The sequence below is a fragment of the Micromys minutus genome (assembly GCF_963924665.1).
Source record: "Micromys minutus genome assembly, chromosome: 1".
Lineage (NCBI taxonomy): Eukaryota > Metazoa > Chordata > Mammalia > Rodentia > Muridae > Micromys > Micromys minutus.
The window spans coordinates 158,744,030-158,760,564 of NC_137969.1; the positions used below are offsets into that span (position 1 = coordinate 158,744,030).

The 16,535-nt window shown below is 37.6% G+C and overlaps 1 protein-coding gene across 1 annotated transcript in view; it reads left to right on the forward strand.

Moving 5' to 3' along the window:
* The window catches only part of ATAD2B (ATPase family AAA domain containing 2B), a 115,859-nt gene that overhangs the window by 20,963 nt on the left and 78,361 nt on the right, over window positions 1-16,535 (forward strand). The window contains exons 5-13 of the mRNA XM_080927180.1: window positions 302-404; window positions 1,456-1,564; window positions 2,557-2,673; window positions 4,423-4,498; window positions 6,880-6,978; window positions 10,226-10,337; window positions 11,921-12,036; window positions 12,474-12,648; window positions 15,268-15,356. Of these exons, the coding sequence (XP_080783306.1) occupies window positions 302-404; window positions 1,456-1,564; window positions 2,557-2,673; window positions 4,423-4,498; window positions 6,880-6,978; window positions 10,226-10,337; window positions 11,921-12,036; window positions 12,474-12,648; window positions 15,268-15,356 (996 nt within the window). The remainder of the gene's footprint in view (window positions 1-301; window positions 405-1,455; window positions 1,565-2,556; window positions 2,674-4,422; window positions 4,499-6,879; window positions 6,979-10,225; window positions 10,338-11,920; window positions 12,037-12,473; window positions 12,649-15,267; window positions 15,357-16,535) is intronic.

Consider the following 16,535-nt stretch of genomic DNA (forward strand, 5'->3'; position numbering starts at 1 on the left):
CAATTTCATCTTTTAGTGTAATATCTCACTATTTAGTGTTTGCTGGTTTGGTACTGTGTGAACCAGGCTGGTCTTGAACTCACAGAAATCTACCTGGGATTGAAGGTGTGCTCTGCCACAGCTGGCCATCTTTATAATTGGGTATTGTGTTTTGGTAAATTCTGGTTATGAAAGTTATTCAATTGAGATATTATAGTTGCATATCAAGAGAATTTAAAACTTGTTTGATGAGCCCTTTAATGTTGATAATATGGAATGTGTTCCCATCATTGTCTAAATTCTTTTTATTACATGACTATAGTACTGCTGAAGCTGTATTACAAGAAATGGATAATATTAATATCCGACGAAATCGTCGATCAGGCGAAGTAGAGCGGCTTCGAATGTGGACAGATACAGAATTTGTGAGTATATTAGCTATGGAAATTTTTACAAGTATTTTTCCTTAGTTTTATTCATGTATGTCTGTGTGAGTGTCTGCCTCGTGTGTGAATGCTCATAGAAGCCAGAAGAGGGCATTGGATCCTCTAGAGCTGGCATCACAGTTGGTTGTGAACCTCCGGATGTGGGTGCTGGGAAGCAAACTTGTATGGAAGAGAAATATCTTTCTTTTTACTTGCAAAGAGTTAGGAGTCCAGAAACTGGACGAATAGCAGATCTCCTCCCTTTTCCATCCCCTTCCCACTTTTTTCTTGTTATGTAGACCAAAATGGCCTTGAACTTCTGATCTCCCACTTCCAGGCATGTGGCCTCATGCCTGGCTCATGGAGTGCTGCGTTGGAACCCCAGACATTGTGTATGGGAGGCAAACACTCTTCCAACTGAGCTACATTCCCAGTCCAGCAGCAGTTTTATTGATTCATTTATTTATTTTATGTGCATTGTTGTTTTGCTGGCACGTGTGGATCCCCTGGAACTGGACATATAGATAGTTCTGAGCTGTTAAGTGGATGCTGGAAATTGAACCTGGGCCCTCTGGAAAAGCAGCCAGTGCTCTTACTGCTAAGCCATCTCTCATGCTCCCCAATGTCATATATTTTAAAATTAACAACTGTTTATTCCTCTTCATTCTATGTTTTGTTTAGGATTTTACTGTCTGCTTCCTCTTGAGACCCCTCACCCCAACTTTTTCTTCTCCTCGACTTTTCTTTTTTCTTTTCTTTCTTTTTTTTTTTTTAAACTTTTTTTACCCCTTCCTCCTTCTAAAGGGAAAATAGCTTTATGGGCTTGAACTTAAGTCTTATGTATGTTAAACACTGACTCTGAGCTAGGCCATAGCACATATCCCTTTTCTCCTTCATACTTACTGATTTTAGGACACTCTTTTCATGAATTTGTGACTTGCAAGTAGATGTATAGTAACTTATATTGAGCAAGCATGGTTAATTTATTGACTTATTTATGGCAGAGAATAAATGCTATGTTAATATTTGACAAATTTCTTTTTTTTTAAAGGAAAATATGGATATGTATTCAAGGGTAAAAAGACGAAGAAAATCACTGAGAAGAAATAGTTATGGGATACAGAATCATCATGAAGTTTCTACTGAGGGCGAGGAAGAAGGTCTGTTTAGCATCTTGTGATGGAAATACTAGGAAGCCTGAGAGGGAAGAAGAATCTAATAACTATATAGTTAGAGTAGGGTTGCTTTGCTTTTGTTTTTGTTTGTTTGTTTCCTTTTACATCTATACTGTATAATCTAAAGTAATTTAAATTCAGCTAGTTTCTGAATTTTTATTTCCTTTAGCTGGCAAAATAGTCGCTATTGGTAGTCCTTAACTTGTCTCTGGTGGGTCAGCCTTGGCTGCGCTAGCCTGCCTGGTGGGTAGCCCTCTTGTTTTACTTGTTAATCTTCTAACTAAAGTCTCCAAGTCTTTGATTATTCAGATTTTAATTTTTGTTATAGATTGAGGAGTATATAGAGAAAAACAGAAGTACTAATAGTAGTGGAAGGAGTTGCAGTGTCTTTGCCTGACATCTGTCTAGTTCTGAACTAAACACGGATAAACCTGTAGAGCTGGAACTAGGGACATAAAGAGAGCACATTGGCCCTGTCAGTTTATGAACTTGTGATCAATAAACCCATAGGGTTTAATTCTCTACACAATGATCATCATAGAATGGATTTCAGGAGATGTGGTATATTGAAAATATAGATTACTTTCCAAGATGATCTTTTTTCCCCCCTGAGACATGGCTACTTTGTGTAGCCTTAGCTGGCCTGGAACTAGCCTTGTAGACCAGGCTATCCTCTAACTCACAGAGATCTGCTTGTCTCTGCCTTTTGAGTGCTGGGATGAAAGGTGTGCATCACCATACCTGGCTCACAGTGGTTTAATTTTTTCACAAGTGTATTGATTATTGGTAGGAAGAACTCTTTGTTTTTATATTTACCTGGGCTTATTTTTGGTTATACTAGTTTATACTGTATTATAAATTGCTAACATTTAAAAATGTCATTGTGTAGAAAGAATAATAGATGGAAGTAAATACTCTATTGAGATGGGACCACAGCTGTGGATTAAAATGCTTCTTTCTTTTCATATGGAAACTAGAATCTCAAGAGGAGGATGGAGACATAGAAGTTGAAGAGGCAGAAGGAGAAGAAAATGATAGACCATATAATTTGAGACAAAGAAAAACAGTGGATCGATACCAAGCACCGCCAATAGGTAGGTGACTAACAATTTCTTTTGTCTTCTGTAACTGGGTAGCTTTACCACTTCTGAGACAAAAGCATTTCATTTTTTTTCCTTCTGAGTTTAGTGGTATAGTCCTGTGTTCTTTGCTGTTTAGGAGGCTGAAGTTAAAATACTTAAGCCCAGGCCTTTATCTTTGGCAAGATATCTTTTCCGATAAAATACCTCCCCCCCCAAACAAAACCAACCAACCAACCAACCAACCAACAAACAAACAAACAGTACTGAATTTAAAATAATGTAACCTCTTGAAAGCCCTGTGTGTCTTTTTCTACATAGTTGTGTGACCACATGCTGTGGTAGTTATGGTGGCAATGACAGCACTGGGCATACATAGTGTGATTACTTGTTCTTTCCGTCTTGTTTCTGTGTGTATAAATTTGCTTGTATGTTGTAGTTTGTGTCTCAGCTCTCCCACTGATGTGTTATGGCAGAAGAAAGGTTGGGAATCGTTTTTCTGATGTTTGTTTTTCAATTTTTGAATTGTTAGCTGAAATAAAGTCCAAAGTATGTATTTGTAGTTTACAGTTTGGCGAATTTTATAATTTGTTTGCACCCTGTGAAGCTTTGACCACAGTGAAGATTACACACTCATCAATGCCCCAGGTTCCCTCATTCCTTTGTAGATTCTGCTCTGTCACTTGTGTCTCCCTTGTGTTATTCTTTGGGTACCTAATCTATACTTATCTCTTTAGATAAGTATACAAATGAATTATAAGTGTTTGCTCTTTTCTTAAATTTTTTGAAAGTCTCATTCTTGCCTAGGCTGGTCTGAAATTTACTGGATAGCTTAGGGTAGCTTCAGACTTGGGGTCTTCCTCTCCCAGTCTTCTAAATGGCACAATTATAGGCAAAAATCACCACCATACCCAGCTTGGAAATACTAAAACACTACAATTTGCCTTCTCTTTCATTCAGATACTTTTGAAACCTTATTCCTACCTTCAGTGACATCTCCTCCAACAAGGCTCTCTGTCTGTCTCTCCCTTTTCCCTTCCTTCCCCACTGACACCCCCTCTCTCACTCACTCTCTCTTCTCCATTTTGTTTTTTTGAGACAAGGGTTTTCTGTGGGTTTGACTGTCCTGTAACTCACCCTGTAGACCAGGCTGGCTTCTAAATTACTGAGATCTGCCCGTCCTTGTCTCTCTGGTGCTGGGATTAAAGGCTTGTGATAAAGGCCCAAAGCCTCATTCAGCTCTTAATCCTTCCCAAACAGTTACCTACTTGGAACTAAGAATCCAAATACCTGAGGCAGATTAGGGACATCTCACTAAAACTACCACAGAGGGGTAGGGTCTTGCCCTCAAGGAACCTAGCCCATTGTTCTAGTGGGGGAGGTGTAAGGCAGGCCATGTAACTTCTTCTTCCTACCTTTTCTAATATGCATATTTTATATTGTGCTATAACTGTGTGCTAACCTGGGTTCTTAGCTCTTGTGAAGGTACTTTCAAGCATTTATCTTTTTGTAGGGAACTATTACTGATATTATTATGCTATTTTCTTCCCTACTACAGCTTTATAAAAATGGATCATACCTATTTAAAATGTTTATTTGAAGCAAAATAGTACTAATACAAAATTTATGTCTTTGTTATAGTTCCAGACAATAGTGTGGAAGTTGATACATGACTAGGTTCTCATAGAAAGTTAACAGAGGCAGTTTATGCTCCTTTAGTACATGGACTTATTATTTATTTCTGTCTTTTTTTTTCTCTTTTAGTACCGGCTCATCAAAAAAAGAGGGAAAATACGCTGTTTGATATTCACAGGTCTCCAGCAAGAAGAAGCCATATCAGGTAAGTTCTGTTTGATTTGGAAAAAGGTAGCTGCATATGGAGAAATGATAGACTTAATTCATTCTTTGTTTTCTTCCTGGTTTTCTGCTGTCCTTCCTCTCATTAGTGATGATCAGTTATCATCCTACACATGACTTTTGTGTTTTGTTTGGTTCACATTTTATTTTTACATTTAATTTTTAAATTAATTTTGACTTTCACATCCAAAAAGGTAAGGTAAAGTCTCTTAAGAGTTGGAGGCCGGCCCATGGTGTCCTTCCTTGAGACATTGAATAACGTTTATTTCCTTTAGAGAACTGGTTTTCTTTTGTTGTCCAGGCTTTCCAGAAGCTCCTCTCGCAAGTGATTCTTGTGCCTCTGCTCCTTAGTAGCTGGGAATAAAGATGCTCACTGCCTACCAGAGCTGGGCACTAGGTCTTAATGCATTTCCCCCCTTTTTATACTTTTAAAAACAAAACAAAGCACAACAAGCAGATATTGATGTTTAGAAATGTAGAAATGTGTCATTTTATTAATTTTTGAAGACAATTCCTTGCTATATTAGTTTGGCTTTGAATTTGTGGTGACCATTTTGCTTCTCTTTCCATAGTGCCTATGTATATGTTGGACTGTTATATAGCCTTTTTGCTTATTTTAAGAATTTTTACATATTCTGGATAGCAATCCCCTATTTGATAAATCACTGGCAAAGATTTTTTTTCTTTCTCTAGACTTCTCTTTACTCTGATAGTTGTTTTATTTGTGATATAGAAAAACTTATTTATTTATTTATTTGAAACAGAATCTTGCTATAAAGCCTAGGCTGGGTTAGAACCACAGTTCTATCCATCCCCTCTGTGCTGGGATTTCTAGGCATACGCCACTATACCCAGCTTAAATCTGATTCAGTTTTATTTGTTAGTTCTTTTTACTATTTCTTGAGCTATTGCAATTGAAATCTTAATTTAGAAAGTTATTGCTGTGCCTGTGTCTTGAAGTATACAATTCTAAAGAATAAAGAATTTAATTTGGTGATAAATTCTGTTAGGATATGTTGAAGGGATACAGTGTTATAAGCTTTTAAAATTATTGTAGTTTCTAGACCAGTTATGTAATAATTTGTTGTTGTTGTTTGAGACCTTATTATGTAGTCCTTGCTGTCCTGGAGCTTGCTATGCCGACAGACTGGCCTTGAACTTAGAGATCTGCCTACATTTGCCTTCCAAATGCTGGGGTAAAGTTGTGTACTACCATGCCTGGCAAATTATGTAATAATTTAACACTATTATTTTTTTGAATGATCTTATTTTATTTTATTTTATTTATTTTGGATAATTATTCTTTTATCATGTTACGTATGGGTATTTTTCCTGCACGAATGTCTGTGCACTACTTAATGCCTGGTGCCTCTGGAGGCCAGAAGAGAGCATTGAATCCTCTAGAACTGGCGTTGCAGACAGCTGTGAGTCAGCATGTGATTACTGGGAACTGAACCCCGGGCCCTCTATAAGAGCAGCCAGCACTCCTGACTGCTGAGTCATCTCTTCAGCTCCTCTATTACTTTTTTTTGAGATAGGATCTTACTATGCTGTAGGAGATCCTCTTACCTCATGCTCTTCCCAAATACCTTGGACTGCAGACACATCATCAAGCCTAGCTAAGTTTATTTTCTTTTTTATTAAAAATATTTTACGTGGGCTGGAGAGATGACTCAGAAGCTAAGAGCACTGACTGCTCATCCAGAGGTCCTCAGTTCAGTTCCCAGCAACCACATGGTGGTTCATAACCATCTGTAATTGATTCTGGTGTGTCTAAAGACAGCTACAGTATGCTTATATAAATAAAATCTTTAAAAAGGATATTTCAAGCATTTGGTAAGACTTTATACAGGGTTGAAAAGTCATTATTGGGAAGTCAAAGTCTTCATTTTCCTGTAAAGATGTATATTTACTTTTTAAAATGATTGAACTATTTATGATAATTTGGGAAAGGAGGAATAATAAAACAACAAATGTCTTGTTATTTTATAACAATGACAGATGTAAACTTGTTCTTGACTAACTTCTAAACTACTGTATTTGAAAAGATACACGTGTTCTGTTCTTGTTTTTATTCTTCTTTGTGGAACTTACCCTTTATTTCTTAGATGTAAACTGCATGAAGACAATGTGAATAAATGGATTTTTCTCCAGAGCTAATCATAGATAGGACAAGAATCTGTTTTATGAAGCTATCGCTAGCCAGGTCTTAGCTCAGTAGTGGAGGAGGAGCAGCGGATATGGACGCCTTGGGTTAAGAGCAGCACCACCAAAGCAAGGAGGACACAGCACAAGTGACACAGAAGACCCCAAGTAGAGAGCTATGGGGCACCATAATGGTTTGTGTGTTTCCTTTTCCAATAGGAGGAAGAAGCATGCCATTCATAGTAGTGATACAACTTCTTCTGATGAAGAACGCTTCGAAAGAAGGAAATCAAAAAGCATGGCAAGAGCAAGAAACAGGTTAATAAGCTTTTTGGTGATACTTGTATGATAGAAGAGAAAAAACAGTTTTCTCTTAAGATATGTTTCTTATCTATAATGGAATTTTGTTAATGCTAATATTTTAAAATTTTTACATTGTGTGTGTGTGTGTGTGTGTGTGTGTGTTTGCTTGCTCAGCTAGTTTTGGTGTTAGTTTTCTCCTTCCGACATGTGCACTCATGAACTCAGGTCCTCAGGCTTGGTGACAAATCCCTTTACCTCTTGAGGCATCTTGATAGTCCTTGTTTATTAGATTTTATTTTATATATGTTTATATATATGTATGTGTACCATGTGCATACCTAGGGACCTTGGTGTTGTGGTAAATATTAAAAAGGCCCCCGTGGTCTCACTCTGAGGATGCTGCTCTAATATGGAGCCAAGCACACACCATGTGATCTCACTCAGCTTGGTGCTCCATGCTGCCTCCATGAACTCTGTTGTGGTTCACCCTAGTGCCCCTGCTGCTTCTGTCTTGGGTGGATATGACTGCCCTGACTTATTCCTTTCTTCCACCACCTGGTACATACATGACTCCACAGTCTGGTAACTTAACAAGCAGGTTTATATATTAAGTTCCCAATCCACAAACCCTCTACACAATAAGCTTACAACCAATGGACAAAGATACAAACTGCCCTTCTATATGAGATAAAAAGATCCATAGAAACCCTTAGAAATAATAACACAACTTTATTAAGGTAGAGATGTGCTGAAAGAAACATACACATCTGCCTCCATCTCCATTCCTCCCGGAATCCCTCCTCCTCTCCTCCTCTTCGAATTTCCTAGCCTTTTTCCTGCCTACCGCTCCACTGTCCAATCATGTATCAACCCACTCCTTGGAGGACAGAAGAGGGCATTAGATCCCTGGTACTGGAATTATGGATGATTGTGAGCTGTCATGTGGGTGCAAGAGCAGCCAGTGCGATTTCTTTCGCCTGGGTACTTTAAATATTTTTTTGAGTTTGAGGTAGTGCCACTTGGAGATTCTTATAAGATAGGTCCCTTAAATTAGTATGTTCAAGGCAAAATTATAAACAAACCACAACATAGCACTGATAAAATAAGTATGTATTTTTTTATAATTAGAAATTGATAGTCCCAAATACCATATTTACATATTTTACATATTTTTATGTATCACCTATTTATTATAAATTATGTACTAAAATTTTCTAGATGATGGAGAGAAGATGTAAGAGAAGAATATAAGTCTGTTTTGCGTCAGGTGCTTCATAGTACTTCTCAGGCTGGGGTCAAACGGTCCTCCTCTAAGATTCTTGAACAGCTCACCCTAGACATGCGTGCCACTGTAATCATTTAAAATCTAAGTTTAAATACAAGTATTTAAGGGCTGTTCAATTTGATCTTCTATTCTGAGAGGGAGTGAGGGGAAGAGGAGAGGGAGCAGGAGAGAGACAGAGAGAGAGGGAGAGGGTGAGAATATATAATGATGGTTCTAGGATCCCAAACAGCCTCACAGATGTGAGTAGGTACAGTAAGCTGTATTTCCAGGTTCTGATTACCTACTTTAGCAAAAATTTTTTAAAGACAGGGTTTCTTTTCTTTGTGCAGCCTTGGCTCTCTTGGAACTCACTCTGTAGATCAGGCTGGCCTTGAACTCAGAGATCTACCTGCCTCTGCCTCGAGTGCTTGGTTTAATCATATGCCACCATCACTTATTTTGATATGTTTTTAAAAGGTAAATTAGGATTCAGAAATGTTTGTGAAGTTGGAGTTATCATAGAAATTACATACTTTTTAGGCTATCCCATATTGTGATCTTTACCTGTACTAAACTGTATTCTTGTGCTATAATGGCACACTGGAGGCTAGGTTAATTTTTTTAAAGGATCTTATTTCACATGTAGTTTTGGAGGCTAAGTGCATACAACATATTTTCTCTGGCATAGGCCCCTATAGCCACATCACATTCAAGCAGATGTCATTGTGGCAGGAACACATGGTCAAAAGGCTGTCTTGCTTGAAGTAGGACATGGAAACTGGCACAGGTTTCATGTGAGGCATTACTCTCTTCTTGTGCTGTGTTCCCTGTGACCAGAGTCCCTTTGACTGGGGCTTCACCTTCTTAAGGTCCTACTATTCATATCATAACAAAAGCTCCTATCTTTTCTTATTGGGAGATAAACTGTGAGAAAATAGAATAATTCTCATGTTTGCTTTATCTGGTGAATTACTGATTTTGGTCACTTGAAAGTAGGAAGAAAGTGCTGGAGAGATGGCTCAGTGGTTAAGAGCACTGATTGCTCTTCCAGAGGTCCTGAGTTCAATTCCCAGCAACCACATGGTGGCTCACAACCATCTGTAATGAGATCTAATGTCCTCTTCTGGTGTGTCTGAAGACAGCTACAATGCACTCATGTATAAAATAAATAAATATTAAAAAAAAAGAAAGTAGGAAGAATAATTTAAAACATGAAACCTTTTGCTGTTGTTTTTCTGGGTTATGAGAAAGCAGAATGATGAAAAGCATGTTAAAGAATATTTAAATATTTTTTAAAAACTATTGATTCTTGTGAGTTTCTCATCATGTACCCCATCCTACTCATCTGTATGGGATGTGCCTCTCCACCCTTGTAACTTCCCTTCAACACATCAAACAAAACAAAGCATAGAAAACATCTTGTCATGGATGCTGTAGTGTGTTGCACTGTGACCCACAGAGTACCCCTCTGTTCACACATCTTCACTTGCACAGCGTCCTAGTCTCAAGCCCTTGAGGTCCACTCCCCTGCACCCTTTTGAGCCAGCTTCACTGTGCGGCCTAGTCCAGGCTTGGGGCTCACTCTTTCCTCAGGGCAGCCTCACCTATGCCTTTGCCGTCAGGGCCAGCTCCACTGTGTCACCCTGTGAGGTGCAGGGCCTGCTCTCTTGGGAGCTACAGCTAGTGTGTGGCAGGACTAGCTCTCACTTGCTCTTGCCCTTAGGGCTGGGTCACTTGTGCCCCTCTGCCAGGTTTAGCTCCACTGTGCTGCCGAGGTGAGGTGCAGGGTCGATGTTAAAGACTAACTTACATTGACATTAAAGTGTGAAATTAAAAACATTAACATTTGTGTTTGTATGCCATCATGTTCACGCGTGAAGGTCAGTGGACAACTGTGGGAGCTGACGCTTGCTTCCCACTATGTGGATCCCAGGGATCCAGTGTCACTGGTTCCCTAAGTGTTTTAATGCCTTTATCTTCATGTCTTACACATTTCAGATGTTTGCCTATGAACTTCAGAGCAGAAGATTTAGCCAGTGGCATTCTCCGAGAACGGGTGAAAGTGGGTGCAAGTTTGGCTGATGTTGATCCAATGAACATTGATAAATCAGTAAGTTTGTAAATGTTTTTACAGAGTAGCTTTTTTGTTATGTTCTTAAGATTTTCCTTATTTCTAAAACAATCCATCTAAAAGTAGAAATTTAGGTATGACCAGTATTGACACTTTTATGTAAAACCTGGGCCACTTAGTAAAGTCTTTTCCTGTTTCTGTAATTAGAATATATAGCAGATGCCAGGTGAGGTGGTACATGCCTTTGATCCTAGCACTTGGGAAGCAGAGGCAAGCGGATCTCTGAGTTTAAGGCCAGCCTGCTCTACAGAGTTGAGTTCCAGAACAGCCAGGGCTACACAGAGAAACTATGTCTTGAAAAAAAAAAAAAAAAAAAAAAAAAAACCAAACCAAGCCAACCAAACAAAAACAAAGGAATATATAGTAGATAGGAAATGCTTTACGGTTCCATATACCACAGGAGCCAATGTTTTGTTGTTGTAAGTACCTGATTTCATAATAGCACTTGGGCTTTATGTGTTTTATTCTGGCTGTGTTGTTGCTAATGAGTTTTTAAGGAAAAATAATTCATAAAACACTTCCAAGTTCCTTGGTAGGATGACTAGTAGGGAAGGCTCTACCAGCGTCCATCCAGTAGGCAATATTCATTAACATTCTGCACAGGTTTTTGTCATCTTTTTACAAAGTGTTTTAATTGGTGTAATTGCTATGAGTGAGAGGGACAGTCTCTGTCACTCTTGATCTATACAGTGCTTTCCAATATGTGCATTATTGTTCCCTATGGAGAAAAATTAAGTCTTTTTCCTAGTAGAAGAATTAAATACTGTGAAGTAAGTTTTTGTTTGATTAATTTGTGGTTTGGAGAGCCACTTTGGTAACTAAGGTTTTCTTGTTCTATCTGAACTAAGTTTTGTTTTGGGAGGAGACAGTATTGCCCCAGCTGAGGATGCATAAGATCTATGAGACAGTGACAGGCATATGAAGTATTAGTGTATAAATGCAGCATCTTCTATAGATTAATTAATGTTTTAGGTTCGGTATTTATCTTATTTCTGAGTTACTTGAATTATAGAAAAATAGCTTTAGTTACCTCAGTTGAATTTTACCTTTGACTTTATTTTCTGTACTTATTTGTAGGTTGTCAAACTTACTTGCATGCATGTTCATGATTTTCTAAAGGGCTAGGGGTTTGGAGGTGCAAGCCTTTAGTTCCAGTACTGGGAAGGCAGAGAGAGGCAGGTGATCTCTTGAGTTCAAGGCCATCCTTGTACAGAATGAGTTTCAGCCAAGACTATATAGAGAAGCCATGTTTTGAAAAATGGGAAAAAATAAAAAAGGAAAAAGAAAAACTTTTGAAAGAATGTAGTTTTGAATCATAGAACTCATAAATTAAAAAAAAAAAAAAAAATAGAACCTAGGCTGGGTGTGGTGGTAAATGCCTTTAATCACAGTACTTGGGAGGCAGAGGCAGGCACATCTCTGAATTTAAAGCCAGCCTGGTCTATACAGTGAGTTTCAGACTAACCAGGGCTATATAGTAAGACTTTGACTCAAAAATAGACAGACAAAATGATAAAACAAATAAAATTACTTTATATTAAACTTTCCCCTCTTTCCCCAAGGTGCGGTTTGATAGCATAGGTGGATTGAGCCATCACATACACGCTTTGAAGGAGATGGTAGTTTTTCCACTTTTATATCCAGAAATTTTTGAAAAATTTAAAATTCAACCTCCAAGGTATGTCATATATTAGATTTAATTATTGTACTATTATTTTTAATTGATTGAATATCAGTTAATTTGTCTTTGATTATAAAATTTTCATTTATATTTATTTGGCATGATCTAACAATGACTCTTAAAAATTATTCTTCAGAGCATAAAGGCTTGTTATCTATTTTGGAGTTTAGGAGTCAGTTTTAGGCACAAGATGGGATTCTTTATGGAACTGTTGAATTCCAGGCCTCTCAGAATCATCCTATACTTTTAACCTTTCTTGATTGTAGGAGTTTGGTCCTTCAAGGACTCAGCAAATTGAAAAATTTGCAGATACACTAAAAAGTGCTTTATCAGTGCTTAATTACTATATAGTCATCCAGAGTTCTATGTGGGAGAGGGATATCTTAACTTGGTAATTGGTGATGACATTGACTGTTTTCTTTAATTCCTTCTAGGGGCTGTTTGTTTTATGGTCCTCCTGGCACAGGCAAAACCTTGGTTGCCAGAGCATTAGCTAATGAATGCAGTCAAGGAGACAAAAAGGTAGCCTTTTTCATGAGAAAAGGAGCAGACTGCTTGAGCAAGTGGGTCGGGGAGTCGGAAAGGCAACTTAGGCTTCTCTTTGATCAGGTAAGGAAACTAACTAATTCACGTGCTTTTTTTTAAAGAATATTTTTGGAGACATGACTCAGTGGTTAAGAACCTCTTCCAGAGGTCCTGAGTTCAATTCCCAGCAACCACATGGTGGCTCACAACCATCTGTAATGGGATCTAATGCCCTCTTCTGGTGTGTCTGAAGACAGCTACAGTGTACTTATATAAAATAAATCTTAAAAAGAGAATATTATATTTTGTCAGCAAATACAGTTAGGAGGAGATATATATTCCAATTAAAGTGTGAAATTCAGGATTAGTAATTTTAAGCCTTAAAGGTATACTTAGAATCCTCTGTTATCTGCGGGAAATTGATTCCAGCAGTCCCTAGGATTTTAAAATCTACAGATGTTCAAGTCTCATAAATATAATCATAAAGGATTTAAATGTAGCTTATATACATCTTTATGTGTGCTTAACAGCATCTCTACATTTCTTTTAATATCTCATGTAATATATGGACTATGTAAACAGTTTTGGCAACAACATACTGTTTTCTGTTTTAAGTTCACACTCCAGAGCCATACAATTGAATTAAAAAAAGTCATATACAAAAATATTACATAATGTTTTAAGTATATTTCTAATCTTACTTTGGTCTGTGTTCATACATAAATGGCACATGGGTCATGAGTTGGACACATTTGTTACTTTAGAAGTAATGACAAGGAAAAGAAATCTTTGTACATGTTTGGTTCAGATCCAGGATTAAAAAATTTATATCTGCAGTTGATTGAAACATGCATGAACTGTACAGAACTTGTAGATGTGGAAAACTTCTTACATTTAAGTCAATTTTCTAGTACTTTTGAATATTTATGATGATTTATCAGACACCTATTGTGGTTGACTGTTAGGTTTCACTGGAAACCTGGAATGTAAGGTAATCTTAGATTGCATTGTTACTGAGGAAATGGTATACACAGAAAATGTTAAATATTTGTGGGAGGAATCTTATAAACCTGTCTGTTATTTATTGTTCTCGTGGTATTGTAGATGCTTTTCTGTCACATAGTAAGTATCTGGGACAGTTTCTTAGGAGAATGAGTACCATCTTCTCTCATGTTTCTGGTCTTAGTCCTTGATTGGTTCCGCGGTAAGAAAGTACAAAACGTTGGAGCAAATGTCCGAATAGAACTTTTAGTACCTGAGTTCATTAGCCAGGAAGGAAAGGTGAAATGTTAGCAGGCCAGGGTCCCGCAGTTTCCTTCAAGATGTGTCTTCACTGACCTGAAGTGACACCACCTCCTGAACATTCTACCATCTTTAATCTAGGTGCTACCCTAAAGTTTCAGAAATGTAAGAAAGGAATGTTTCAGGTATACATACCCAGACCACACCAGAGTATAAACACTGGATTTGTGGAATTCAGAAACAAGTGAATGCTTTGAAAAGGCAGAATGAAATAAATAAGTAGGCTAAATGTAACAGGTACTTTAAAAATATTATTTTCCCAAACAGAACATGGTAGTATGCAATTGTCCCAGATATTTTATCACTGTGTGTATATGGGCTGAGTTCAATCCCTGGAATCACAACAAATATCAGAAGAGTAAAGGGGATCCACTCCTGATCCTGAAGTGAGAGGATCACGGGGACCTAAGCCTGGGGACATGTATTTGTAATCCTAGCACGTGGCAGAGTAAGATAGGAGGCTTGCTGTGAGTTTCAAGCTGATCTGAGCTAGAGAGTGAGAACTTGTCTCAAACAACAAGCAAATCCCAGTTTTCCTGCACTTAAAAAATTAGTCCTAATAAAAGTTTTTATGTGCTTGCTGGATTTAGCAAAGGAAGCATGTCATAGTTGGCAATTTATTTTATATTTTATTATATATCAATAATATACGTGAATAAAAATATAGTTAAGAATTTATTAGCCATGCATTTCTGTGTTGATATATATGAAATCCTTTGTAAGTCAGGATTGCTGTCTAAAACATCTAATTCCAGGAGATCCTGGGGCCAGCTTGGTCTTTATGGTGAAATCCAGACACGCTTGGGTTATAGAAATGGAAATCTTAAAACTAAATTTCCTTTACACGCAAACGTGACATAGATGTATAGTTGATGAAACAGTTCAGATATCACTAAACCTTATTAGTGTAGAGCAGACCTAGTGGCTCATGCCTTTAACCCCAGTCAGCACATGGGAGACAAAGGCAGGTAGATCTCTAACTTTGAGGTCATCCTGGTTTACACCGGAAGTTTCAGGCCAGTCAGGGCTACACAGTAAGACCCTGGGTTCAATTTTTATTATTATAAAAAGATAAAATATATCTGAAAATAGTACTTGTGAGCTGTGGGACACCTTTTAGCTGACTCTGATCAAGTTTCCTTTGTACTGTGATGTCTTTGTTTCTTTTGTTTAGTTTTGATTTTAGATCCTTGTACCCATTAGGAAAATGTTTTGAACCCAGGTTTTGCACACATTAATAATAATAATGTCCTACCATTCAACTATATTCCTCAGCTTTACTGTGTGCTTTTAAATGGCTGCTGCATGTTGCATTGTTTGCTTTTATTATGTTCATTATTAAGAAAATACTAAGTCAAATTCAAAAATGACAATTAATTAGTATTCATTTTCTCTTTATAGGCATATTTGATGAGGCCTTCGATAATATTTTTTGATGAAATAGATGGCTTAGCTCCTGTTCGCTCTAGTAGACAAGATCAGATCCACAGGTAATTTTTCCTGAACTGACTGTATTGATTTTTTTCCCACTCATTGACATAATATTTGGTTTTAGTCCTTGTCTAAACACTTGAAGGCTTATAAGAATTTCTAAATGTGTCTATTTCCTGGAGTACCTTCACTCAACACAGGATTAATTTAGAGTCTAGCAATTTGGCTACCTTTAGTTTGGGCTACTGTGATAGCCCTGTTGTGAATTTGTATTTGTGATTCTGTATTTCACCTTTTTTGGGTAAATGTCCAAGTTAGCAATCACTATATCTATAATAAATGCATATGCTTATAAGTTAACACTCCTATTAAATATGTTTTAAATTGAGGGAGCATATGTGTGTGTGTATGTGCGTGTGTGTGTGTGTGTGTGTGTATGTATGTATGTATGTCCTCAGGCTGTCATGCTTGGTGGCAAGCTCTCTTCTGCTTAGTCATCTTGCCAAACTTTTAAAATTTTATTCTTTTGAAACAGGGTTCTATAGCATAACTATGGCTTAGAATTCACCAAATCAGGCTTTCCTAAAAAAATCTTAAACAACATTCATTCATTCATTCGTCATTAATTTGTCCAGTTTGTTCAAGCAGCAGAGCGTGTGTGTGTGTGCAGATGAGAGCTTTTGGGTTTTGCTGCTCTCGTACCATGATGGTCCTAGGGATTGAACTCAGGTTTTCAGGGATTGCCCATGAAAGCCATCTCTTTACCCATGGAGCCATCTTTTCAGCCCCACGGTCCTTTGTTATGTTCCTGCAAACTGAGAGAATTTGAATTGCTCCTTATATTGTCCCACTCCACACCAAAGCCTACTTTTTCTGTTATTCATCCCACTTGCTTGTTTGACACAGTGATTATTTACAGAGGTGTCTAATTCACAGACACAACCATTCACCAGAAAATGTTTGCAACATTGAATGTCCATACACATCTTGGTACAGTGACCCTATTTCACTTTTCTTCCTGAAGGTCAGGTTCCTGCCTGCCATAGTCTGTCAAAGACAGTAGTCAGCTTAATCCCCATCCAAATCTACCACATTAGGCCCTGCTTCTGCAGTTTTGTTGTTTATTTCCTTGTATGGCCATATTTGATTTCTGTTCATTAGCGTCATTGTTGGGTCTAAGAAGCTGGCACTACTTTTCAGAAAACACCCATTTTGCATGTTTCTGGAGCCACAGTTAG